This window comes from Bos indicus, chromosome 9 (genome assembly GCF_029378745.1).
Source record: "Bos indicus isolate NIAB-ARS_2022 breed Sahiwal x Tharparkar chromosome 9, NIAB-ARS_B.indTharparkar_mat_pri_1.0, whole genome shotgun sequence".
Taxonomy (NCBI): Eukaryota; Metazoa; Chordata; class Mammalia; order Artiodactyla; family Bovidae; genus Bos; species Bos indicus.
The window spans coordinates 49,765,880-49,793,700 of NC_091768.1; the positions used below are offsets into that span (position 1 = coordinate 49,765,880).

Consider the following 27,821-nt stretch of genomic DNA (forward strand, 5'->3'; position numbering starts at 1 on the left):
GTGGTTCTTGGGAGTTAAGGAGAGCATATAACAGACCAGTGAGGTAATCAGATCCCCCAAAACCCAAAAGACAAATTGCATGCCTACCTTCTAAATTTTTGTTACTCACATAAGGAGAATTTTTTTTTTGGTCTTTTTAAAAAAGTTTATTTTTTAATTGAAGGATAATTGCTTTACAGAATTATGTTGGTTTCTGAGTAGATGAGCTATTTGATATGAAACCATTGTAATTTGATGACATCTAGCATAGCATAGCATCACTGAACTGAACTGAACTGATCACTACCCTCCAGTTAGTAGTAGTGATATTATTGGCCCTGTTTTAGCCGGCTTCTATTTCTGGTCACTTGGGGAGGAACTCCTTGCCTGAATTATACTTTTGCCTTTGCCTGATCTCTCTGTAGCAGGACAGATAGGGAGAAGGACAAGAAGGTAAATGATAGTCACTGAACGGTGGAGATCTGCCAACCACTCTTACGTGTATAATTTTATCAAATACTACACTTAACATAGCTATCTTAATCTGAAGAGCGTGGAAAATGCATACAGAATGTTTAAAAAGGTAAACCCATTAGAGAAAGGAAAAATAATATAAGAAAAAAAATAAAGAGACAGTGGAGTTTGTTGCACAGAATTCATGCCATGAGGATTTGTACACTTGCTAGAGGTGGTGACACATCGAACTTGGGCTCAGGGCTTTTTGACTTCATTGCAAAGAAGGAAACATGACGCATGATATGATTCACAGTGCTTGTGAGATAAAAAGAGATCAATTACTCAGAAGCAGCCGGGCTAGTTCTGGAACCTGAGAGAAGATTCTCCCATGAGTCCTCATAAGGAAGACTCTGAAACATTTTATTTTGGCTGCCAGTGGGAAGGATTGATATCCTCTTATGAAACCCGAGGAGTCAGCCGAGACTTCCTGCTGCCTGGGAGCAGGCTGAGGTGGTTGGTAGCTGTGGGCAGGGCCAAGCTGTCATCTTTAGTCCCTGAACACCTCAGCAGTACCTTCTCAGTGAACTCTTGAGATACACTTTTTCCCCTGTCACATCACAGCCTGCAGTCATTATGTTTATTTCTTTATTGTTTCTTCTCCTCAAGAGATTGTAATCTGCACAAGGGTAGGGGGCTCTACATGCCTTATTCATCCTTTCATCTCCATATAGCACAAAGTCTGGTATATTTTAGGAGCCTAATAAATACTTACTGAGTAAAGGAGTAGAAAGAACTGGTGGCAAAGTATATCCTCAGGTAACTGAATTAGTTAGCCTGTTGAAAAAGGATTTTTAACTAGTTAGCCTGGATACCCTAGTTTGCTAGCCATATGGGTATTTGGAATGTTTACCCAGGATGACTGATCAAGGAACAGCTGATAAAAGACATTCTTTTTGTCAACCATCAGACAGCATCAGTTGGTCAGTTTTCTGCTGAGCTCATCCCACAAATAGAAAATCTTTAGACTTTATAATGCATAACTCACCAGCAAGGACACAAAAGCTCAGAGAACTGGAATTCTAGATTTATTTTCTACTATATAAAAATAATGAACAATGTATATTTTAATCAAGGCATCTTCATGAGCATATCATATAATTTGGCAGCTACATTCACAGAGATTTGTTAAATATTAGGTACTTCCAAAATAATCAAGGTGTTTGTGGAATCCAGTTATATGGCTAACTTTCACTTGATTCCTCTTCAAATATGAATGACTGTCATTTCCAGTAAGAGAATATGTGTATCTGTCTCCTGTGGTGGCCGATTAAGGGCTGTGTCTTTTCACCCTGCAGGGACACGGAATACAAAGGGCTGCAGCTCTCCCTGGATCAGATCGCAGCCTCCAAACCAGCCTTCTCCTACGCAGGCAGCTCCACTCCTGCCCTGACTGACAGCAGGAAGGGGGCCAAGTCCAGGCTCTCTGGCTCAAAGTCCAAATCCAGGACTTCCCCATACCCTCAGGTAGGTGCAGTGCCACTTGGCAGTTTTCTTTTTCTGTGACTTGGTTTGGTCTCACAGTGGAGGAAGTATTGAAGCTGTTTGGAATTAATTATCTGGCTTTAATACATTTAAAACTTCTATAAATCTGGAAAGCTTTCTAAAAATATCTTCTTCCTTTACAATAACTATGCTAGTAAAAATTCGAAGTGATCTTGTGGTTTACTGCTTTTATATGAAGGTTGTGAGAGGATTCATTGCAGTCAAAACCATAACTGTATTTTCAAGGAGAATAGTCCTGAGTGTTTTCCTCAACAACGATTAACCAGAAAAATGGGGCAAGCATAGAAAAATATGCTTGATGTAGAAAAATGTAGGAAAAAAATGAGAGCTTGATGTAGAAAAATGTAGAAAAAAAATGAGAGCTTGATGTAGAAAAATGTAGAAAAAAAATGAGAGCTTGATGTAGAAAAATGTAGAAAAAAAATGAGAGCTTGATGTAGAAAAATGGAATCTTAGGACAGGAACTGAAGTCAAAGGATAAATTAAGAGGTGGAGGCAAAAGATCAAGGGTACATTTCACCATGAGATTTGAGCACAGATGGACTGTTTATGGGGAGGAATGAAACAAAGAGGGTCTTCCAGATGGCAGGAATGGTAGAAAAAGCAGCCCTCTTCTCATCTTTGCAAGGTGGTGAGCTGATGAGACCCAGAGGAGGTATTCCAGAAACACCGCAAGGTACAAAGACAAGTCCTGATGGTTGGAAGGAAGAAAAGAATGTTTTTCCTTATCAGCCTCTGTGATATAGAAACTTGTCTATGTCAAATGTAGGCACAACTCTCTCCTGGCCTGAAGGAAGTAGGACGGAACTGAGGATTTTTCACTCCTGGTACCCTGTGACCATCCTTTTCTTAAAGGGCTGCTTCTGCTAAGTCACTTTAGTCGTGTCCGACTCTGTGCGACCCCATAGATGGCAGCCCACCAGGCTCCCTCGTCCCTGGGCTTCTCCAGGCAAGAATGCTGGAGTGGGTTGCCATTTCCTTTTCCAATGCATGAAAGTGAAAAGTGAAAGGGAAGTCGCTCAGTAGTGTCCGACTGTTCACGACCCTGTGGACCGTAGCCTACCAGGCTCCTCTGTCCATGGGATTTTCCAGGCAAGAGTACTGGAGTGGGGTGCCATCGCCTTCTCCGTTCTTTAAGGGCACCATGTCCCAATTCCTGCAGTTCATTAGGGTAATTCAGGAGATGATTCCTGGGCTGGTAGAAAACCAACCGGGATTCGGAGATTTTTCATCAAGGTGGTCTTTATCATTTGTGTTTTTAATTTTTTGAAGTAAAAATGGCAATCTAGAGAGTCCAGAAACTATTATTTCCTTACTTATCAGAACATTTTTAATTCTGTTAACGTCAACAAGTATGTACTGTTTGAGGAAGTGTCGTTTGTTGAGCTCATGGGTCACTAAGAAGCTACTATTTGTAGATTATTTTAGCTTGGTATGTGAAGATGAGATCTGTGTCCCAAGGGACTGCTGTCACATGGTTTCAAATCTCCCACCAAGACCAGATTTCTTTACCCTGACAAAGTGTAAAGAGGAGTAGATGTGTGATGCCTGGACATTTTTCAATGTAAACATTCAGTTATGAAGACTGAGCACTTTATGTATAAAGTGCATTTTAGTTCAAGTTACTATAGAGGAGGAGTTGCTTCTTTTTATTGAGTATCTGAGAAGCTTTATTTATTACTATCTCATACCTTGGGGAAAGAGTTTTACTGTCTCTTTTTGTTACTTGGAAGAATGAATTACTCCTTTGGGTAATTTTATCCTTATATGGATAGGAGTGCTGGACACATAAATGAAAGAAAAATTTAAATTAGGAAATACTAAGTTAAGAAGGAATTTGTCCATTGTTACAGAGAAATAAAGCTACAAAACCCAAATATCCCGCTACAAAACCCAAATATCCCCACTGAGCTTTCAAAACCTCACCATCTACATTTTATTTCACCTCAGCTCTTAAGTCTAAAATTTCTCTAGTTTATACTAATGTTGGACTAGGGCTTCCCAGGTGGCAAGGGAATCCACCTGCCAATGCAGGAGACGAAGGAGATACAGATTTGATACCTGGGTCTGAAAGATCCCCTGGCAGAGGACATGGCAACCCACTCCAGTATTCTTGCCTGGAGAATCCCATAGACAGAGAAGCCTGGAGGGCTACTGGCCATAGGGTGGCAAAGAGTCAGACGTGACTGAAGCAACTTAGCAAACAATGTTAGACTATCTACACATTAAAAAAAAAATGTTTTAACTGCCATTAGACTGCTCCTTGGGTTCATGTGAGGAGGAGTTAATTTGAAATTGTACATGTTTCATAGTTTTTTGGTTTTTTTTTAAGCAATACAGAAGAGTGGAAAGTAGAAAATCACCCACTATTTCCTCTTTTTCCCTCTCCAAAATGGTGGTTTCTTCTAGAAATGTACTATGATGCATAAAAATCATTCACGTCACACACCTGTGTTCACATAGAGTTTCTCTTGACTTTTTAAAATGTTCATTCTTGTGTTAATTCTTAGATAAATGCAGTCCTTAGAATTTTGGCCCTGTGTCTCATTTGAAATCTCAGTCATGAATTAAGTTTACTTAACATTTATGTGCCTAGTAAAGGTTATTCTTTAATTGCGTTTGCTTTAGATAATGATGGTGCTAGGTCAATCACTGACTGAGTTCCTAGCACATGGACTACTGATATGTAGAGATCAGAAATGGAACACAGTCTTTGCTTTCAGGGAGCCATGCGTGTAGACAGAAAAGGGAACAGCCTTTGCAGTGAATTGTCCTAGGACGATTGTCCTCAGGTAAACAGCGGGTCCTCTGGGGCGACACAGGGGAAAAGCATGACATCAGGGCAAACTCATCCATTTCTGCTGAAAGGAAGCAGCTCAGTACTGCCATCTGGAATCCTGCATTCTCAGAAATTTTAAAGAAAAGAAAATAATGTAGCTTCTCAAAAGTCTTATTTGGTCCAAATCACTCTTATATTATTGAAGAATACTTATTTTTCAACTTTCTTGCATTATTGCTATTATGTGTTGCTTCAGTCAGTGCTAGCTGAGTGCCTACACTAGAGCGATGCTATGCTGGCCATTGTGGTGAATGGGGATAGCAGTTGAGTAGGTGCTAGACTATAAAAAAGTGGTATAAGAAACGCCCTTAAGTGTTTCAGTACAGTTGGAATGATAAGTTATGAACTAGAATGAGGGGCATATAGAGGATGATGTATACCAAAGGCTTCAAGAGAGATGTCAGTCTATATGCCTGGGGAGGGTTGTTGACCTAGCTCTGGGGGTAGAATTCAGGTATATGCACATAAGGGAAAGGAGAGGACACTTCAGAAAGACCAGGATTCTGAAGAGATGCAGGAACACCCTGAGTGTGACTGGTGAAGTGGGGGAGAGTGGGTCCCTGTGGTTAAGGACAAGGGGTTATATGTTTGGAAACATTCATTGATTGGTGCCAAATATCTGTGAGGTCAAGGCATTTGGATTTTGTTGTATGGAAAACCAGGAAAGGTTTTGAACTGGAAATGAAGCATTAAGGTGGCTGAAGCAAGGCAGACTACTCGGGAGGCTCATTTTCATAGTCCTGGGTGAGTCTAGCGGGGGTCTGAGCTAAAGTTCTCAACTGCAGTGAAAAACACTGTAGAGGAAGGAAGGTTAAATTATTTTTATCCTTGACTGCTTGTACCTCTTCTCATTATAGATGTATTTTGATCATTATAGATTTATTTTTGAAATTATATATATTTGGTTGCACTGGGTCTTTGTTGTGGAGCATAGGCTCTCTAGTTGTAGTGTGAGGACTTGGTTACCCCATGGCATGGGGGATCTTAGTTCCTGGACTAGGGATTGAACCCTTGTCCCCTGCACTGGAAGGCAGATTTTTAACTACTGGACCACCAGGGAAGTCTCTGAAATTGTATTTTAAAGCTTACATTTTGTATTTAGTGACAATAATAGATGCATAATAAATATATTTTTATTTACAAAATGATGAAGATTTTCATAGTATTTAATTTTAAATTCTTCTTCCTCCTCTCAAAAATACAATCTTTTACTTTTTGTTATTTCCATGTTTACATATTTTTAGTACACAAATTCTCTTCAGATTTTTCAAGAGGCTGTTTCCAGAGCAAAAAAAAAAAAAAATTGAGCTCATAAGGTAACATCTTGTGCTTTTTATTAGGTATGAAAATGATGTAATGATGCTATCAATATTATTTATTAAGCTCTTTGCTCTATTATGTATTAGGCATATCCGGAAATTTCTAACAGACATTTGATGAATAGCAAACAGCACCACTGCTTTTTGGAATTATTTAGGCACCCTAACTTGAAGATGTGAGACATGCACAAATTGTAATTCACTGTCACTACTCAGTCTGCAGTCGTAGATGAACTTTCAGGTCCCCACTTGGTATGAGATGCCCTTGGGAATGATTTTAGGCTTGATTACATTATAGTCACTTAATGAATGACTCGGTCACCTTTGTACCTCTATGTATTACTCGGGACAAGAGAGGTCAAAACTGTTTTGAATGGTTTTGAAAGATTTGTTGTAAGAAATATTAGAGATAACTCCCAAAGATTCTGCAGGTAGCTACTGTGCTGCTGTAGAGCTATCTTAACAATATGAAAGTTGTATTTTATTGTTACTGGGTTTATATTCATGAATATAGCAACTTATGTTTTTCACAGTTCTGTTGAATTAAAAATATTGAGTTTATGGAATTTATTTTTCAGACCTTACCTCTAGCAATTGCTAGAGTCTCTTCCATCTATTTTTAAGGAACTAGTCATGGCTACTCCAATACAGTTGTGAGTTATCTTGACATAGTGTAGCCACATCAATCATGAATAAATTGCCTCCTGATTCTAGTTTCCTTTGAAACTTTTCCTCTTGGCATGTTTATAGTTGTTACATTTATTAGAGACAGTGCGTGCCCTCCTGTTTTATTGCCTCATTCTGCCCTTCTCTTGCTTTCTCCCTAGTCAGTAATAAGCAATACACTATATAATTCTATAATAACAGTGCATAAAACTATGTATACTTCTGAAATCTGAAAGCGTTTAATATCTTGTTACAGATACATTGTAACACCTGGAGGTTTAACTCCACATCTGTTACCTTAAATAATCCCACAGAACCCTCTTAATTTTCACTGCCAGCAATCTGGCTTCCTTTCAGTGAAGGTAGAAGCTTTCTTCCTACAAAGGTTCTTTCTGGCCTCAAAAAATACACCGGTGACTCCTATGCTGACTTTTAAGCTACAGAGAAAAGAAGGACCAAGAATTTCCCTTGGTGATACTATTGACACATAGTATCAATACTTTTATCAATACTAGGATAGATAGCCCTTCATTTCATGTTTTATATGTTACATGAAAACATGTAATCCTTGACCATTAACAACAAAAACTGTAATGCATCTTGCAAAAAAAAAAAAAAGTTATCTTCTCTGAAATTCTTATACTGTACAGGCTTTTTATGTTTTATGGTTATGTCGGAACTTCGGATATCACCTGTTCTATAGAAATATCAGGAGATTATTATTAGAAGATGAAAGGAGGAAAATTCGGAGGCAGTAAATGGAGACTTTAAGATCCTTGAGGACAGGAGATTTTGCCCTTGATAACCAGATTGCTTTGGGTACCCAAAAGCCCTTAGAACATATTGAGTGAGTAGGTAAATGAATTGATAGATGAGTGAAGTTGATAAGATAGGTGGATAAAGAAACAGGAGAACTGAGATGACCTGGGTATATGGCCCTTTCCCCAGAAGGCTTACAGATTCAGTGGGGGAGATAAAAATGTAAACGAAAAATTTAAACACAGTGTAGCATGTATGTGATAAAGGCATCATTGGCAGTGGTGAAGCTCTGGTGGTGTCTTGGGGGCTCCTCTGTCCTTCCAGCAGTGAACTGGAGGTGGGAGTTGGAAGCTGACAATAGCCTCTAGGCCTAGAGACCCTCATACCTTGGGGTGTTTCCAGCAGGTTCAAATTTATTTCTGTTTTGGGACTTCGTGGTGGTCTGGGGGCTAAGACTCAGTCCTCCCAATGAAAAGGGCACAGGTTTGATCCCAGGTCAGGGAACTATATCCTGTATGCCCCAACTAAGCCAAATAAATAAATAAATACTAAAAAAAAATTATTCCTGTTTGCAAGGTTTGCAGTGGGGCTGCAGGCTGACAGTGAATAAGGCCCTGAACCTCTTGGGTGCCCCGTCAAAGACCAGACTCACTCTCCACCTCCAGTTGCGCTTTCGCCCCTTACCCGTTTATCCTTCTTCTCCCACTGCCTGTGTCCCAGGAGCTCTGTCACGCTGGAGATTGGAGCTCATCTTAATTTTCTGTCCACTTTGGAAATTTTTCATTTTCAGCCTTTCCTGCTTCTCAGGTTGACCTTAAAGGACCACTGATCATGGTAGTGTTTGGAGAATTGCCACAGTCCTAGCTGTCACTCAAGGTTACCTATAATTGAGTCCTAAATTACATGAACCCTGTGATCCAGCCAGACTTCTCTGCTCCCTCTTTGCTGAATGCCTTGTCCTTTCCTGCCCCCATGCTTGTGCTTATGCATTTATTCTGCCTGCGTTGCCTCTATTTTTCAAAATTCTGCCTATCATCTAAGGACTGAATGCTACCTCTTTCATGAAATATAACTTTCTCCTTTGTGCCTCTATTTAGAATAATCTATCTTCTACTGCCTTCTGGATATGTCAGAGCTTCTCTTTTGGACTATAATATCTTTGAAATTAGTAACTGTGTCTATTTCATACCTGCCCCCTACCTTGACCCAGCATCTGTGTGTCCTCCACTTATTCACTCACTGAATATTAATGAAATGAATGAATGGATAAGTAAAGACTTTAAGAAGAAGGTGGATACTTTGTTGGTTGCCTATAGAGACATTAAAAACCCCAAGGAGGGAAAATATTCTGCTGCTGCTGCTGCTAAGTCACTTCAGTCGTGTCCGACTCTGTGCGATGGCAGCAGGTTCCCCTGTCCCTGGGATTCTCCAGGCAAGAACACTGGAGTGGGTTGCCATTGCCTTCTCCAATGCATGAAAGTGAAAAGTGAAAGTGAAGTCGCTCAGTCGTGTCCGACTCTTCGCGACCCCATGGACTGCAGCCTACCAGGCTCCTCCATCCATGGGGTTTTCCAGGCAAAAGTACTGGAATGGGATGTCAGCTACTATGGAATTTATAACCTATGTAAAGAAGCAAAAGATACACATGCAAAAAAACCTAAGGATGCTTTCACAAATACAAAATCTTGCAGTACAAATCAAATACCTACCTGCTAAGGAGGAGTTAAATGTGGTAGAATCTAGAAGCTCTTTCAAGGGCAAAACTTTGAACAAGTGTTCTCTGGCTCACATTCTAAGGCAGAGAACCATCTGCATCTTGTCCTGGAGTGGGCTTTCTAGTCTCCATGTCTCCACTGTCATCTCCAGTGCAACCACAGAGAGAAGTGACAACTGATATTTACTCTGTGTGTGTATGTGTGTGTTTTGATTACAAAATGATTGCCCTGAGGTATCTATGCAGTAAGTCCGCTACATACAAACCTTCAAGTTGTGAACTGTCTAATAGTGAGAACGTGTGTTCACATGTCCGATCATGTGAGTTAGTTCATGCACATTGTCACACACATGCATCCTCTAGAGATGGTTGTGCTTTTGTGTACTTTACTGTACAGTACTGTATAGAGTACAGTAGAACAGTATCTTTATTTCAAGCCCAGGATGTCCAGAAGCAAGCACAAAAGCAGCAGTGACATAGCTGGTACTTTTCAAGGTACTGTACCGAAAGAGTAAAAATGTTTTCTTTCTTATTTGTTTGTTTTTTATTATTTGTGTGAAAAGTATTATGAACATATTACAGTACAGTACTATATGGCTGATTGTGTTAGTTGGGTACCTGGGCTAACTCTGTTGGACTTACAAACGAATTGGACTTATAACTGTACTCTTGGAACAGAGCTTGTTTGTATGTACGGAACTTACTGTAGAAGCAATGCTGTTTGGCCTTCCATCTCAGAAACATGTCTTTGTTTATGGGCTCAGCCCTAGTTCCAGGGTCCAATTCCCATGATCAGTAGATACTTTCTAGATAACTCTCTTATTCTTTTAATAATCTAAGTGCATTTATGGTACTGTATAGTTGTCTTCCATAAGAAAGGGAAAAGTCTCTTAAAATTTTGGTTTCTTTCTTTGTTTGGTTTGGTTTTTGACCAAACCTCTAGACACAAAAGGCCTTGTGCAGGTCATGTTCCTTCTTGATCTTTCCTGACCCTTAGCTCCTCCTCTATCCCATGCCCACTATCTTTGTCCAGTTCTGGGCTCTTCAGAACACGTCACATTTACACTACTTCATCAGCCTCCTATTGTTCTTTTGGTCTCTAATCATTTCTGCCAGAGTAAGCTTCCTGAAATACCGTTTTAATTGTGTACCCACTGCTCACCCCCTTCCCCCCAAGCCCTACTTAAAAACCTAAAGAGGCTCTATGTTGGTTATAGTATGAAGCCCAATCTCCACAACCTGGTCCTGGCTACATCTTTGCATCTGTCAGCCACCTCTAGCCCCACCACATCAATTCTCCACCCTAGCTGTGTACTCGCCTAAGGACACCTTTCCTGTTGAGCTTCTTAAATCCTACCCAGCCCCCCAAAGCACAGCTGCAGCCCACCTCTCATCCCCACAGATCCCTGGCTATAAGGCATAATTCATGTTAAACACATCTCTCTTTCATAACATAGGATGGTTTGGATCTAGGGGAGAGTTAGTGTCAAAAAAGAAGTTGGGCAGTGGGCAAAGCAGCTGTGCTAAATCAAATGGAAAGCCTGTGCTTCTGACTTAATGGAAATGATGGCTGGAATTTGTGATTCTGCCCCACAGCTGAACAGAGGCGAAGCAGGGGGATGGCTGAATCCACCATCAAAATACGCCCAGGAAAATTTATTTTAAGAAAACCTATCAAATAAAATCTTATTAAAACCAAATAGTCAAAATCAAGAGAGCAATGCCTAACTTGACAGTTTTTGGTGGGATCTGACCCAGTCATAATGTGAAATTTGTAGAGTTAAGTCGGATTTGAATATCTTTGCTAAGAAATTTAGATTTCCTTAACTCATCCATCCTTCACAGATTTTTACGAAACCTCTTTAAGCACATTATGGCACATTGAATTGCAGTGTTTTCCTGGAAGGTCAAGGTCTGGATGTGTATTATTTAACAGTTTGTGCTTTTTTAGTTTTCCTTATTATTTTCCTTATTGTACTTGACTTAGAAGATGAGAAAGTAGATCCATCCTTCCATTTACAGACACCAGTTTGAAATTGATTACCTCGGTAGAGAGCCTTTGAGCTTTAGTTTCTTTTCACAAAGTTACAAGTCTGATAGATCTCCTCTTTCAGCATGCAGAAGGCCAGTGATATGCCTGCCAATAATCTGTTGGCCCAAGTCTAGGACAGTGCCAAGAGCAGCTTGGGCAGCCGTCCTTTGTCGAGACTCAGAATAAACCAATGGAAGGCCAGACAAAGCTGCAATAAGGGGCTGGAGCAGGTGGCACCACCTGCACCCATCTAATTCAAGCTCATCTAATCTGCCACTTATATGTGAAAAATCAGAGAGTGAGTCACAGTATCAGTGAAAAGATGGAAGTAGTTCTGGCTCATGCTCAAAGCCCATCAGAGAAGAAGATTACCGTTAAAACTAGTGCTACTGGTCCTGGAAACCCAGGATTTATCCAATGGGCTAGAGCCACTTCTGTATTATCAATGCAAAGTTGAGATCTCCTTGATCATTTACAGCTGTGTGTGCCAGGACATTAAAGGGCCTAATTAAATGTTTATTACCTGTTTAAAATCTTCAGTGCAGTGAAGATACCTGCCAGCCTTTGGGACTTTACCTTTGGATTTATAGACGGATGTGGACTGTGGATTTCATGGTTGGGAACAGCTCTCTCCATATGGAACTGTCTAGGGGATTCCTGGAGAAAACCCAGCCTCTGGTTCCGAGTGCTGGTTCCAGCTGCACGTCACCCTGACCGCTAATGAGATGTCGACTGTACTTACTTTTCTGTGAGAAAAATGACTGAACCAGATCCCAGCGACATTTTTGTAACTGTGGGGGGTGGATTAAGAGAAGGCCTATGACATTTCAAACCACATTTGAGGTACATAAAAAAACTTCCCATGTTTCTACTTCATGAAATTTATCAGGAACTTACAGGTATGAAAGATTTCTCACCAAAAGATTCTTTGAACTAAAAATAACTAAAATGTGGGTTAAAGCTAAATATGTCACAAAAACCACAGATTATATACTATGAGTGAAGCAGATCATAAAAATAATAAGTGAAAAGTCTTGTGAACCCATTCTTTAAAACTGTCATCTTCATCTGATTGAAGATGACGATTTATACCATTTTCTAAAATGAAGGGAGAAATGGCCTAAGTATTTAAAATGCTTAATGATTAAACTTTGAATCAGTATTTGCTTTTTAATTATAGTTTAAGCAGAAATATTTTTTGTGTAGTTCCTCTAGTGGAGTCATCCTTGACTCTGGAATGTGACTCAAGACTGACTTTTTTTTCTTTTAAAATGCATTCTCTAATTTTCCTTGAAGGTTTCCTTAAGCTTAACTCTTTTGAAGTTGTATGTAATTGAACAGAATTTCATTTAAAATTTCATGAGGATGCTTTTCCAATGCTAAACATGTGCGAGACTTATGTAGAAATCATGTTATAGTTAGCCTTTTTTAATGTATGTTCCTGAATTATGTTCCTGAATGTTCCTGAATTATTCTTGCTGTTGATTAATTAGACAATAAATTACACATGAAGTAAAAGCAAAAATTTCTATCTACCATTAATAGGAGTGCAGGAATGAAACAAATAATGTCTTCTTGATATCTTCTTTGCAGTTCCATTTATTTACAATTTCTAGGTAGTAAAGTTTTTCATGTTAGAAATTGACTTTATTATTTGACTGCTATTCAGTTACATTTTCACAGGCAAATGTTTTCAGTCAGCCCTTCAGATTAGCAAAATAACTTGCATAGTTGTCATCTTAAAATGCATTTGATTTTGACACTAGTTTTTCTCTTATGCTTATGTTTATCCTTGACAAAACCCCCAGCAATTTCCAACGTGTATAAACCAAAGGCGTTCTTCATAGCAAACACAACTCCTGTTTGAGGGAAGCACCCCCAGCAGTGGGGGCTATTTTAATGGACATGCTGTATTACTTTAATCTAACCCTTTTACCATCTGTTCTTCCCATAACAGTGAATGAAAAAAAAAAAAGGACATATTTTATGTTTCAGGGTTACATTAGTAAAAAGTAAGATAAAAGTGATTTAAAAGCATGCATATGTTCTTAGTACAATGCAGTCTGCATCTGTGATGTTTTTTTCTCATGGTTCAGACACAAATCAAGAGGAAAGCTGTTCATGCCTGATAGAGTGAAAGTTTTTCATAGAAAACAGGACTTTACCATAAGAGGGTCTCTCTATATATTTTACAGCTAAAAATGATATTAAAAAAAACCTCAGTGAGCTGCCAGAATAAAAATAGATAATGATAACATCTATCGTTGGAACATCTGGCATTTTTCCTGAGTTGCCTTGTTGCTGCCACATCCAGATGAATGCAGAGCACCTGTCTGGAACATGCTGTTGAGGCAGGAGAGACTCTCATGACTGTTATCAAAAGGGGAATATCTGTGCTGTAACTGTTGTGGAAGAGTGCTTCAGTACTAAGAGGACGTCACCGAGGCTGTGTGGAGATGGTCTACTGGAATGTAGAGGTTGGAGAAAGCTCCCTTTGTAAGAACATGCTTGGGGACCTGGGATCCATTACTGCTGCATACAGGGTGGGACACTGCTGTTTTTGTTAGCTAGGTACCTAAGTCTAGATGAGTCCAGGATTCTGGAAAGAGCAAAGACTCTGGAATTGCATCTCTCCTCTTAAATATCATACTCATGTGAACTTGGGTAGTTTAGGTTTTTTGTTTTTGCTTCATTTGTTGCATCAGTAAAGGGATTAATGATACTTTTAAGATGTTGTGAGCATTTAATAAGATATTGTCTGTGGGATCTCAGTACAGTGACCAGAGCAAAGCAAGTATTTGATAAAGGTAGTGTGATGGGTTGCTGTGTGGTGGGTATTAGCATATGCAAATGATATGGTAAACTGCCTCTTAGTCATTAGTTCATTTTCCCTTCCCAAGTAGCTACAGTGTTAATAGAGAGTAAGAGCTCCCTTCTTTGAACTCCTTAACTACATTGCTTTTCTCTTTGTTCAGCCCTTGCCATTTTTGAACTTGTATTAAAGTTATGTCTTGTGCATTATTTATACTGCTTCTAATATGAACACCTTGAAGATGGAGCTGCATTTCTCAAATCACTTGGCATACGGCCTTGCCAATATTAGATGTTCAGTAAATATCAGAATGAATCATAGAGTAAATTGTTGTAAATAGTTTCCATTGAATGCATATAAAACCCCAGCTGATGGCTCAGATTTTTAACTGGATGAAGTGTCAGTCTCTTTTAGAAGGAATGATTCTTTCACGAGCCCTGAGTCTCAGAGGAAAGCTGGGGGCTGTGACTGGCATCTGACATCCATTGCTGGCAGGCATCCAAGCTCTTTGCTGGTCGATGTTAGCCCACCTTTGGTGGGTGACATGTGGTTTCAAGTTTATTAGAACCAGGGCATCCTACATCTGACTCATTTTTTAAATTTACCAACATGAAAGCCTGTTTTGAAAATTAAATTTTAAATAAGAAATAGGGGTAAATTAAGGTGCAGAGTATTCATAATAATAAATTTTCTAAGAAGGAAAAACAGAGGTTTCTGCAAAATTCACCACCGGGAGTTGGTGATGGACAGGGAGGCCTGGCATGCTGTGATTCATGGGGTCGCAGAGTTGGACACGACTGAGCAACTGGACTGAACTGAAACTTTCTTTCATTGTTGATAAAATCTAATTAAAATAGGGAATCGAATCATTCCGTTTCTTATCTTTAAACAGAGGAGAAAGTGTCATTACCTTTTCAAAAGAAGAAGAGCAGATTCTATAGGTTCTAAACTGTGATTTTTTTTTTTTTTACCTAAAAATGATCTAGATATCAACAATTGCTGGGAGAACCATCCACAGGCGCTGGCTAATCGATCATTAAGTGTCCTCTCACCTCCTTTGAAACAGATCTGTGGGCTTTCTGTTAAAGTTAAGTGATAAGAATCATTGGTACCAAAGGGCATTTGAGCCTTGAAAATCAGAGCATTTGGAAGAAAAGGCCATACTGTTTAGGTGATTGGCCAGTCACCTGATTTCTTTTTGCGTCTGGGATGTTGATTTCTTTTTTAAAATTTTTATACTGAAGTATATTTGATCTGATCTGATCGTTGATTCACAATATTGTGTTGGTTTCAGATGTATAGCGACTGTGATTGTTATATATACATGTATTTCAGATTATTTCCATTATAGTTTATTATAAGATATTGAATATAGTTCCCTGTGCCTTACAGTAAATCCTTATTTCTTATCTATTTTATGTATAGTAGTTTGTATCTGTTAATTTCATACTCCTAATTTATCCCTCCCCCCTCCCTTTGCCCTTTGGTAACCCCGTTTGTTTTCTATGTCAGTGAATCTGTTTTTGTTTTGTGTATAGATTTATTTGCATTATTTTTTAGATCCCACATATAGGTAATAGCACATAATACTTGTCTCTTTCTGTCTGATGTACTTCACTTGGTAGGTATTTTCTAGGTCCACCCATGTTGCTGCAAATGACAATATTTCATGATTTTTTATGGCTAATATTGCATTGTAAATATACACCACATCTTCTTAAACCAGTCATCTGTTGATGGGCACTTGGGTTGTTTCCACATCCTGGCTGTTGTAAATAACACTGCCATGAACACTGAGGTGTATTTCTTCAAATTAGAGTTTTTATTTTTTCCAGATGTATACCCAGGAGTGGAATTGCTAGATCATATGGTAGTTCTATTTTTCATTTTTTGAGGAACCTCCCTATGATTTTCCATAGTGGCTGTACCTATTTACATTCTCACCAGCAGTGTACAAGAGATGTTTTCTCCAAAAGAGATGTTGATTTCTTTATTCTTTAACCTATGTGTTTTATCTCTGACATGCCTATAGGATGGAACTGAAAATATGACCTTTAGATGATATAATCTAGGGAAAAAAATCATTTTTACAAGATTGTGGTATAACTATTCCTCTACTGAAAAGAAAATCATTGATTAAGGACCTTTAGGTCCCCAACCTTTTTGGCACCAGAGACCAGTTTCATGAAAGACAGTTTTTCCACAGACCCGGGGTGGAGTGGGGGATGGTTTCAGAATAATTTAAGTGCATTACATTTGTTGTGCCTGCCGCTCACCTCCTGTTGTGCAGCCTGGTTCCTAACCAGCCAAGGACCACTACTGATCTGTGGCCCCAGCGGTTGGGGACCTCTGCTTTACATGTTACATATATATCTGTAACATTTGCATTTTAAGAGTATTTCGATGCATGTTATTTACTTGATCTTCCCTGCGATGGTATAATGCAGGCAGTCTCTTCCTGTTCTGCAGATGGAAAAGTCAAAGCCCACAGGAGGTGATCTTCAGAACAAGTCATGTTGGATGACAGTAGATCAGGGTCCACCCATATTTGAATTCAGATCTGAATGCTGTTTCTACTGGACTCCCTAATTCATAACTTAAAATAATATTTTTATGCACAAAATATTAATCATCAGTAATAAAAACAAAGATATTTAATTAAATTATAGCTTTATCAGAGCATGTGTCTATTTCTTCAGAAAAAAAAAGTTTAAAACAAATAGTCTTATCTCTAATCATTCTATAAAAATGAAATATTTTGCTATATAGGATTTTCTTATTTTAAAATACTTATGTTGAGGAAATTCCCTGATAGTCTAGTGGTTAGGACTTCATTCTTTCACTTCAGGGGCTCTGGTTTGATCCCTGGTCAAGGAACTAAGATCCTGCAAGCCACATGGTGGGGCCAAAAAACCAACAAACAGAAATGAAACACAACATCTTAACTTTGAAATGATTTCATACATAAAGAAAAGTTGCAAGGACAGTAAAGTATTTCTGCCTAATAAACCTAGGTTCACTACAGCTTAACATTTTGCCATTTTTGCTTTGTCATATTCTCTTTCTCTTTTCCTATCTGCCCTCATTTTTTATTTTTTCTGAACCAGCTTAGAGTAGGTTCCATGTATAATACCTCTTTACCTATACCTTACTACTCAGTGTATCAATATATTGCTTGGTGTAGTGGCTTCTTAGCAGTGCGGAATTTCAGTTTTTGTTAACTGCTGCCAAATTCCCTTCCATAGAGGCTGCTTTCAGTCTGCATTTCCATGAGCTGTGGGTGGGACAGAGTACCTGTTTGCCCACACTCTGCCAAGCAAAGTATTCTCAAGCTTTTGAATGTGTGATAATCTAATGGTTAAGAAACGGTATCTCAGGGACTTCCCTGGTGGTCCAGTGACTAAGACTCTGAGCTCCCAGTGACAGGGGCCTCAGGTATGAATGACCCTGGTCAGGGAACTAGATCCCACGTGCTGCAATTAAGACTCCCTGTCCATCACCAACTCCCGGAGTTTACTCAAACTCATGTCCATTGAGTCAGTGATGCCATCTAACCATTTCATCCTCTGTCATCCCCTTCTTCTCCTGCCTTCAGTCCTTCCCAGCATCAGGGTCTTTTCCAATGGGTCAGTTCTTTGCATCAGGTGGCCAAAGTATTGGAGGTTCAGCTTCAGTATCAGTCCTTCCAATGAACACCGAGGACTGATCTCCTTTAGGATGTATTGGTTGGATCTCCTTGCTGTCCAAGGTACTCTCAAGAGTCTTCTCTAACATCACAGTTGAAAAGCATCAATTCTTCAGTACTCAACTTTCTTTTTACTCCAACTCTAACATCCATACATGACTACTGGAAAAAACGTAGCTTTGACTAGATGGACCTTTGTTGGCAAAATAATGTCTCTGCTTTTTAATATGCTCTCTAGGTTGGTCATAACTTTCCTTCCAAGGAGAAAGCGTCTTTTAATTTCATGGCTGCAGTCACCATCTTCAGTGATTTTGGAGCCCCCCAAAATAAAGTCTGTCACTGTTTCCACTGTTTCTCCATCTATTTGCCATGAAGTGATGGGACCAGATGGCATGATCTTAGTTTTCTGAATGTTGAGTTTTAAGCCAACTTTTTCACTCTCCTCTTTCACTTTCATCAAGAGGCTCTTTAGTTCTTCACTTTCTGCCATAAGGGTGGTGTCATCTGCATATCTGAGGTTATTGATATTTCTCCTGGCAATCTTGACTCCAGCTTGTGCTTCATCCAGCCCAGCGTTTCTCATGATGTACTCTGCATATAAGTTAAATAAGCAGGGTGACAATGTACAGCCTTGATGTACTTTTTTCCCTATTTGGAACCAGTCTGTTGTTTCATCTCCAGTTCTAACTGTTGCTTCTTGACCTGCATACAGATTTCTCAAGAGGCAGGTCAGGTAGTCTGGTATTCCCATCTTTTTAAGAATTTTCCAGAGTTTGTTGTGGTCCACCCAGCCAAAGGTTTTGACATAGTCAATAAAGCAGAAGTAGATATTTTTCTGGAACTTCCTTGCTTTTCTGATGATCCAAAGGATGTTGGCAATTTGATCTCTGGTTCCTCTGCTTTTTCTAAACTTGAACATCTGGAAGTTCATGGTTCAAGTACTGTTGAAGTCTGGCTTGGAGACTTTTGAACATTAATTTACTAGCGTGTGAGATGAGTGCAATTGTGTAGTAGTTGCAATATTCTTTGGTATTGCCTTTCTTTTGTATTACCTTTTCTAGTCCTGTGGACACTCCTGAGTTTTCCAAATCTGCTGGCATATTGAGTGCAGCACTTTCATAGCATCATCTTTTATGAATTGAAATAGCTCAACTGGAATTCCATCACCTCCACTAGCTTTGTTCATAGTTCAAGTGGGTTTCCTAAGGCCCATTTGACTTTGCATTACAGGATGTCTGCCTCTAGGTTGGTGATCACACCACTGTGATTATCTGGATCATGAAGATCTTTTTTGTATAGTTCTTCTGTGTATTCTTGCCACCTCTTCTTAATATCTTCTGCTTCTGTTGGTGCTAAGTCGCTTCAGTCATGTCCGACTCTGTGCGAGCCCATAGATGGCAGCCCACCAGGCTTCTCCATCCCTGGGACTCTCCAGGCAAGAACACTGGAGTGGGTTGCCATTTCCTTCTCCAAGGCATGAAAGTGAAAAGTGAAAGTGAAGTCGCTCAGTCGTGTCCGACTCTTAGCGACCCCATGGACTGCGGCCCACCAGGCTCCTCCGTCCATGGGATTTTCCAGGCAAGAGTGCTGGAGTGGGATGCCATTGCCTTCCATACAATTTCTGTCCTTTATTGAGCCCATCTTTTCATAAAATGTTCCCTTGGTGTCTCTAATTTTCTTGAAGAGATCTCTAGACTTTCCCATTCTATTGTTTTCTTCTATTTCTTGCATTGATCAGTGAGGAAGGCTTTCTTATCTTTATGCTATTCTTTGGAACTCTGCATTCAAATGGCTATATCTTTCCTTTTCTCCTTTGCTTTTCATTTCTCTTCTTCTCACAGCTATTTGTAAGGCCTCCTCTGACAACCATTTTGCCTTTTTGCATTTCTTTTCCTTGGGGATGGTCTTGATATCTGCCTCCTGGACAATGTTGTGAACCTCTGTCCATAATTCTTCATGCACTCTGTCTTTCAGATCTAATCCCATTTCTCACTTCCACTGTATAATTGTAGGGGATTTGATTTAGGCCATACCTGAGTGGTCTAATGGTTTTCCCTACTTTCTTCAATTTAAGTCTGAATTTGGCAATAAGGAGTTCATGGTCAGAGCCACAGTCAGCTCCCGGTCTTGTTTTTGCTGACTGTATAGAGCTTATCCATCTTTAGCTGCAAAGAATATAATCAATCTGATTTCAGTGTTGACCATCTGTTGATGTCCATGTGTAGAGTCTTCTCTTGTGTTGTTGGAAGAGGGTGTTTGCTATGACCAGTGCATTCTCTTGGCAAAACTCTATTAGTCTGTGCCCTGGTTCATTCCGTACTCAAGGGCCAAATTTGCCTGTTACTCCAGGTGTTTCTTGACTTCCTACTTTTGCATTCCAGTCCCCTATAATGAAAAGGACATCTTTTTTGGGTGTTAGTTCTAGAAGGTCTTGTAGGTCTTCATAGAACCGTTCAACTTCAGCTTCTTCAGCATTAGTGGTCAGGGCATAGACTTGGATCACTGTGATATTGAATGGTTTGCCTTGGAAACAAACAGAGATCATTCTGTTGTTTTTGAGATTGCATCCAAGTCATGCATTTCAGACTCTTTTGTTGACTATGATGGCTACTCCATTTCTTCTAAGTGATTCTTGCCCACAGTAGTAGATATAATGGTCATCTGAGTTACATTCACCCATTCCAGTCCATTTTAGTTCACTGATTCCTAAAATGTGGATGTACACCCATGCCATCTCCTACTTGACCACTTCCAGTTTGCCTTGATTCATGGACCTAACAGTCCAGGTTTCTATGCAACATTGCTCTTTACAGCATCGACTTTACTTCCATCACTAGTCACACCCACAACTGGGTGTTGTTTTTGCTTTGGCTCGGTCTCTTCATTCTTTCTGGAGTTATTTCTCCACTGATCTCCAGTAACATCATGCGCACCTACCAACCTGGGGAGTTCATCTTTCAGTGTCCTATCTTTTTGCCTTTTCATATTGTTCCTAGGGTTCTCAAGGCAAGAATAATGAAGTGGCTTGCCATTCCCTTCTCCAATAAACCACATTTTGTCAGAACTCTCCACCATGACCTGTCCATCTTGGGTGGCCCTACACGGCAAGGCTCATAGTTTCATTGAGTTAGACAAGGCTGTGGTCCATGTGATCAGTTTGGTTAGTTTCCAGTGATAGTGGTTTTCAGTCTGTCTGCCTCCAATGGAGAAGGATAAGAGGCTTATGGAAGCTTTCTGATGGGAGAGACTGACTGAAGGGGAAACTGAGTCTTGTTCTGATGGGCAGGGTCATGTTCAGTAAATCTTTAATTTTCTGTTGATGGGTGGGGCTGTGTTCCCTCCCTGTTATTTACCTGGGGCCTAACTATGGTGGAGGTGTAATGAAAATAATGGGGACCTCCTTCAAAAGGTCCCATGCATGCACTGCTACACTCTGTGCCCCAAGCCCTGCAGCCGGCCACCACCAACGCACACCTCTGCCGGAGTCTCCTGGACACTTACGGGCAAGTCTGAGTCAGTCTCTTGTCGGGTCACTGCTCCTTTCTCCTGGGTCCTGGTGTACACAAGGTTCTGTTTGTGCCCACCAAGAGTTTGTTTCCCAGTCCTGTGTAAGTTCTGGTGGCTCTATGGTGGGGTTAATGGCGACCTCCTCCAAGAAGGCTTATGCCGTACCCAGGTCTGCTGCACCCAGAGCCCCTGCCCCTGAAGCAGTCCACTGCTGACCCGTACCTCTACAGGAGATGCTCAAACACAGTTCTGTCTTAGTCTCTGTGGGGTCTCTGTGTTCTGGTGTACACAAGGTTTGTTTGAGCCCTCTGAGCATTTCTGGCAGGAATGGGGTTTGATTCTAAATGCGATTTTGCCCCTCCTACCATCTTGCTGGGGCTTCTCCTTTGTTCTTGGACGTGGGGCATCTCCTCACAGTTGCTCGAGCACTGCGCAGCCACTGCTCCTGCATCTACCATCTTGCTAGGGCTTCTCTTCCCTTGGACATGGGGTATCTCTTATGTGTATTTTACCACAATTAAAAATAATTTTAAAAAGAAAAAGAATGGTTACAGAGGACCTGGAAGTGGGAAAAAATGTTGCTATAAGCATTCATGTATCAGTTTTTAAATGAATATAATTTTCATTTATCTGGAAAAAGTGTCCAGTTTTGCATATAGCAGTTGCACATTTAGGCTTTTTAGAAACTTCTAAGCTCTTTTCCAGAAGGGCTATATCATTTTACATTCCTATCAGCATTGCATGAGTGAGCCAGTTTTCCTTCATCTTTGTATTGTCATTTGGTATTGTCACTATTTTTTTATTTTAGCCATTCTAATAGGTATGTGATAATATTTCTTAGTTGTTTGAATTTTCCATCATGTTTTGTCATCTCTTTATCTACTGAGTGAAATGTCTCTTCATGTCTTTCACACATTTTAGTGTTTTATTGTTGAGTTTGGGAGTTCTGGATTTTGCTTGACTTTGAGTTCCTTACCTGTGGTCAGTGCTATGAGCTACTAAATATTGACTTGTGTTCATATTTTGGCGTTGATTGAGCTCTTTCTTCCTAAGGATAATTTTCTTCATTTTGCCTATGTCCTCAATCCCTTTCTCTCTCTCCCCACTCTCTCTCTCTCTTTTTTTTTTCACACAGTTTCTTAAACCACTCTGTACCTTACTCTCTGTACCCACAGGCTCATAGCAACTGCTGCTGGACTTTCTTTTTTTCACTTATAAGAAATTTGAAATTTGGCGTATTCCTTGCCTCCTAGTAATGCTGATAGGATAGGTCATGTGAGGTTTAATTTGTGCTCCTTGATAACTTTATGGTTTCTTGGGGGAGGATGTGTGAAGAGATGCAGATTCAAATGGATGCTATTATCCTTCCTACTCAGAAGCCTCTAGAATGGAATGATTTATTGACCAAAAGTCCTCATAATACCTATAAAATTTGTGTTATGAGATACTTGGGGGGGGAATTAACATTAGAGCAAAATTATGACTGACATAATAGCCTTCTTCTTATAACCATGAAAATAAAAATTCTTGGACTTGTATTATAGTTCTAATTATCTACTTTAAATAAGTGCAACAGGAGCAGGAACAGGCATAGGGATCATGTGTTTCAACACTAGAAAGGATACCAAATAATTGTCTTATCATGAAGAATATTAGAGCTGGAAGAAAAGTTCAAGGACTAACCTAACCTGATATGTCATTTTATAGGTGAGGCTAAGAAAGATAAATTTTCCCTAGGTTACCCTGGTGGGCTACAGTCCATAGGGTCGCAAAGAGTCGGATACAACTGGAGCAACTCAGCACACATTCACACCCCGAGAGTTTCTATCAAGAATGGATCTGGAACCAAGTCTCCTGGCTCCCTGTCCCTAGGGCCTCTTCCATTAAATGGCCCCAACCCTGGTTCAGCTTTTCCTGTTAGGACCCAAGAAATTAAATCAGTTGCCTGTGACTGTACATGTGGTTAAGTAGCAAATGTAGGTGCCAGGGAGACCAGGAGTATTCATCTATAGCACTCATTCACAGGCGGCATACGTTGCCTGGCTGCCTGCCTCTCTTTCTGCTCTCTCTCTTTCCTTAAACATGTCATGAACAACTGAACTACTTAGATCAAATTACAGGGTTGTAGTGTTAATGAAGTATGGTCTGTTTCAAAGGGTGGACATGGCTTACGGTTTTTTGTTTTGGGGGGCTTTTTTTTTGTCCCATGAGGGTTCTTAATTTCCCACCAGGAATCAAACTGGTGCCCCCTGCAGTGGCAATGCAGAGTCTCAACCACTGAACACCAGGGAAGTCCACGGCTCCCAGTTTTGATGGTGCACTCAGGTTTAAGTTTATAGGCCTTGTCTTATAAAACAAAGGTTTACGGCTTGGCTTTTCCTCCATACCCTCTAAAGCAGTGGGAGGGCTCAGTCTAACTGAACCACCCAACTCCCGCCTGCTTGAAGGTCAGTGCCTGCGCTGCTGTGGTTTCCTGATTATCGACAAGAGGCTTCTCTGTCAAATTCTTCTTCAGGTGCTCTTGAAATGTGTACCTCACGTACACCAGGGTTGCCTCATGTTGAATTTTCTTTATCAGCGAAGGACAGAATGTTCTTCTCTGCTGCGCCAACAGCACTTTCCCATACACACTCAGGGAAGGCTTTTCCTCCTCTCAGCAGGGCTCAAAAGTCTTGACTGGAGCACTTCAGAAATAGGCCTGGTTTATACTTTTATAAAAACAAGCAGAGTCTGGGCAATTCCTAGTGTGGAATAGTACCGATGATCTTGAATTTTTCCTAGCAAGCATGTGGATGGTGCTACCAGAGGGCAAATGGATAGCACGCTGGTCCCCGCTCAGTCAGGAGAGAGGGTGGCAGCCCCTGCTTGGTGAAATGAGAGGCTGGTGTTCAGGGGGAGAAAAGGCAGATGGCAGGTGGGGACGTGCGTAGGAGAAACGGAGCTTGGGGTGCCATATGTCCATCCTACAGGCCTGCAGGAAAGAAGTTAAATTTTCTGGGTTTTTTTTTGTCTTGATGGAATATGGCGATAGTCCATATGTACATTCAGAAAATAATTAAATTAACAGTAGAAATAGCCATGGAAAAATCTTGACCCTGGAATCATCTGGAACTCTGTCCTGATATTTATCAGTGTGCTATGGAATAGCCCCGGAGGAACCTCTGTACCTCATCTCCCTGGTGGAGCTGCCTGTTTGCACAGAGTTGGGGAGGGTTGGGATTCTTTCTTCTGTTCAGGGTGGGCCTAGGAGAAAAGGGAGAGTTTGACTTGTCCTTATAAGCCCTCATCAGGGATCACATTTGCTCAACTAGCGTGTGACATGAAGAACAATAGAGCCTGGGAATTTCTCCTGTCCCTGTGCCTCCCCCATCCCTACCTCCCTGCTCAACCTCCTTCCCACCTTACCCGCGCCCCACCACACATACTCATCCCTCCTTCTTGGGGATGAGAAAGAAAATGCAAACTGGACTTGTATTTTGATTCCTGCACCTATAAAGCAGTTTCAGCCACTTTTCTGGTAATCTCTCTAACACTGAATCCTTTCTTTCTCTTCTCTTCCTTACCATGGAAGAATAAAAGCAGGCTTTGAAACCAGATAGACTGTGAGATGGCTGTGGCATCTTATTAAAACTCAGTGATGCAGTGTCCTCATCTATAAAATGGAGCTATGTTACTGTCCAAGTGGTTATAAGGATTCATTTATATAATATATTGTGAGTGGTTAGGGTTAGCATATTGCTGGGCACACAGTAAGTTCCCAATAAATAAAATCTATTATTATAGCAGGCAATGGCACCCCACTCCACTACTCTTGCCTGGAAAATCCCATGGACGGAGGAGGCTGGTAGGCTGCAGTCCATGGGTTCGCTAACAGTCAGACTCGACTGAGTGACTTCACTTTCACTTTTCACTTTCATGCATTGCAGAAGGAAATGGCAACCCACTCTAGTATTCTTGCCTGGAGAATCCCAGGAATGGGGGAGCCTGGTGGGCTGCCATCTATGGGGTTGCACAGAGTCGGACACGACTGAAGCGACTTAGCAGCAGCAGCAGCAATCTCTCTATGGTACCAAGAATTGTGTTTAGCATTAGGTGACCAAAACCTGGTAGAAATGATTATATTACTGATTTTAATGGCCCTTGAGGAACCTCACCTCCTGGGGAGGTCCTCTGGCCTTTTATGTTTTCTTTAAAACACCTGACCAAATACTCTGGCAACACGTGAGCAGTGTGATTCCACAGAGGTGCAGCCTTGCCTGCAGCTATGTTATCCTGACGAGCCTGTGCATATTTGAAGTTTCACTTTAGAAAGCAAGAAACACATCCTAGTGAACAGGCTAACTTATATGGGACAAGACTTTCCCAAAGTCACATTGAGACTGAATTAGGTTAAGTATTTATTAACTACCTTGCCCTGTATCCAGCATGACTCTCAGAAAGTTACCAGTCCAGTGTGAAGCCTTAAACCTTGCTTTTCTTTTGTTTTTTATGTAAGAAAAAATGTGAAAAGTCAACAGGAGCAAAATATGGTGCTCTCAGGACTTCCTCTGGTGGTCCCAGTGGCCAAAACTCTGTCTGCCACAACAAACATGGGGGCACAGCCAATTATATAAGCAAATAAATATTTTTTAAAAATATGGTGCTCTCTTGGACTCTCTTTTTGACACTACCATTTGTGTAGCAATGGAGAACCTGGGTTTGAATTCTGGCTCTGCCAGCTGCTAATCCTGTCATCTTGGGCAAGTCATTTCCCCTTCTAGGGCTTTAGCTTACCTACCCATTTAATGGGTTACTAGTATCTCCACTTGGGATACCCTGGTGACTCCGCTGTAAAGAATCCATCTGGCAATGCAGGAAATGTGGGTTCCATCTCTGGGTCAGGGAGATCCCCTGGAGAAGGAAGTGGCAAACCACTCTGGTGTTCTTGCCTGAAGAATCCCATGGACAGAGGAACCTGGCGGGCTACAGTCCAGGGGTCCCAAAAGAGTTGTACCCAACTTAGCAACTAAACAACAACAAATATTTTCACTGAAGTGCTTGTAAGAATTATGTTGAGTAATTCATGGGAAGTGCGTCCAGCAGTGCCTGGCATTTAGTTCAGTCCATGTTTGTCATTAGTTTTCTCTCCTTCTTCCAGCGGCCTAAAGGATTTTCTTCGCGGTACCATGACTGACTTGGGTGATCCAAGTCAGGGGAGCCCAGCCTGGTGCTAGAGCCCAATATGACCTTAAGGATGCTTTCAGACCTTGGGGTCTTTTTTTTTTAATGTTATTTTCTCGTCCTCTCGGTTTCAGTACTCCGGATTTCCCACGGAAAGATCGGAATCAGATCACGAAAGCCAGTGGGGCGGCAGTCCCCTGACGGACGCGGCCTCCCCGCAGCTCCTGGACCCCGCGGACCGGCCGGGCTCCCAGCACGACGCGTCGTGCGCCTACAGGCAGTTCTCGGACCGCGGCTCCCTCTGCTACGGCTTCGCGCTCGACCACTCCAGGCTGGTGGAGGAGAGGCATTTCCACACCCAGGCCTGCGAGGGCGGCCGGTGTGAGGCAGGCAGGTACTTCCTGGGAGCGCCGCAGGCGGGGAGGGAGCCCTGGTGGGGCTCTCGCGCAGCCTTGCCCCTGACCAAGGCCTCCCCGGAGAGCAGAGAAGCCTATGAGAGCAGCATGCCTCACATCGCCTCGGTGCACAGGATCCACGGTAAGGGCGAGCTCCAGGCTCCTGACGCGCAGCCTGGCACCTCTGGGCAGGGTTATCTTAGTCTAAGTTGGACCCTGGAGTGAACCCCACCCAGTGAGTTTTCTCCTTGGAATTTATAAATCAGAAACTCCAACCAATGGGATCTTAAGAACCAAATCCGCACTTTTGAAGAGTATTGATTTTGCTGATGTTTGCTTAATCCGTTTATTTTGAACAGGCAAGTAAACATGATTCCCATTTTAACATTAAAAAAAGTAGAGAAGTTAAGATGAATTAAGTCTATTCCTACTAATGTGCAGTATGCATGCATTTAAATTTCTTCTGTTTTACTTTCTTCTGTATTCTCAGGCTTCAGATGTGGACAGGGAGTAGCTTGGGGCTCCTTTAGCAGGGTTTCTCAGTGAGGGCACTGTTGGTGGTGGGGGGGCTGTTGGGGAGGCCTGCCTTTGTTTTATGGCCTATCACTCACTGTCACAGGTGTCTTAACTTCCCTGGTCCTCTAGGCATTAAATGCTAGTAACTGCTCCCTTCATCCGGTTACAGCAACCCACAGTATCCTCTGTGAGTTGAGGATGGAGTGAGATATGGAACCCATGGGGATTTTCACCTTGGGATTATTTCATGGCTTTGTGAACACATAGAAATGGGCGCTGCAGTTAAAACCTTTAGTGTTATTAATGCTCTTCTATGTCCATTTCAATGTAATCTGCTCAAGGAGACCTCATCCTGTCCAGTCCAAGCTTGGGTCCAGGCAGGTCTTGAAACCCCTCCCCATTTCATTAAAAGGCAGTGA

At 41.1% G+C, this 27,821-nt stretch overlaps 1 protein-coding gene across 1 annotated transcript in view; it reads left to right on the plus strand.

Annotated features, from left to right (window-relative positions):
* SIM1 (SIM bHLH transcription factor 1) overlaps positions 1-27,821 on the plus strand; it is a 69,787-nt gene that overhangs the window by 38,858 nt on the left and 3,108 nt on the right. The window contains exons 9-10 of the mRNA XM_019967311.2: positions 1,791-1,959; positions 26,626-27,028. Coding sequence (XP_019822870.2) covers positions 1,791-1,959; positions 26,626-27,028 — 572 coding nt within the window. The remainder of the gene's footprint in view (positions 1-1,790; positions 1,960-26,625; positions 27,029-27,821) is intronic.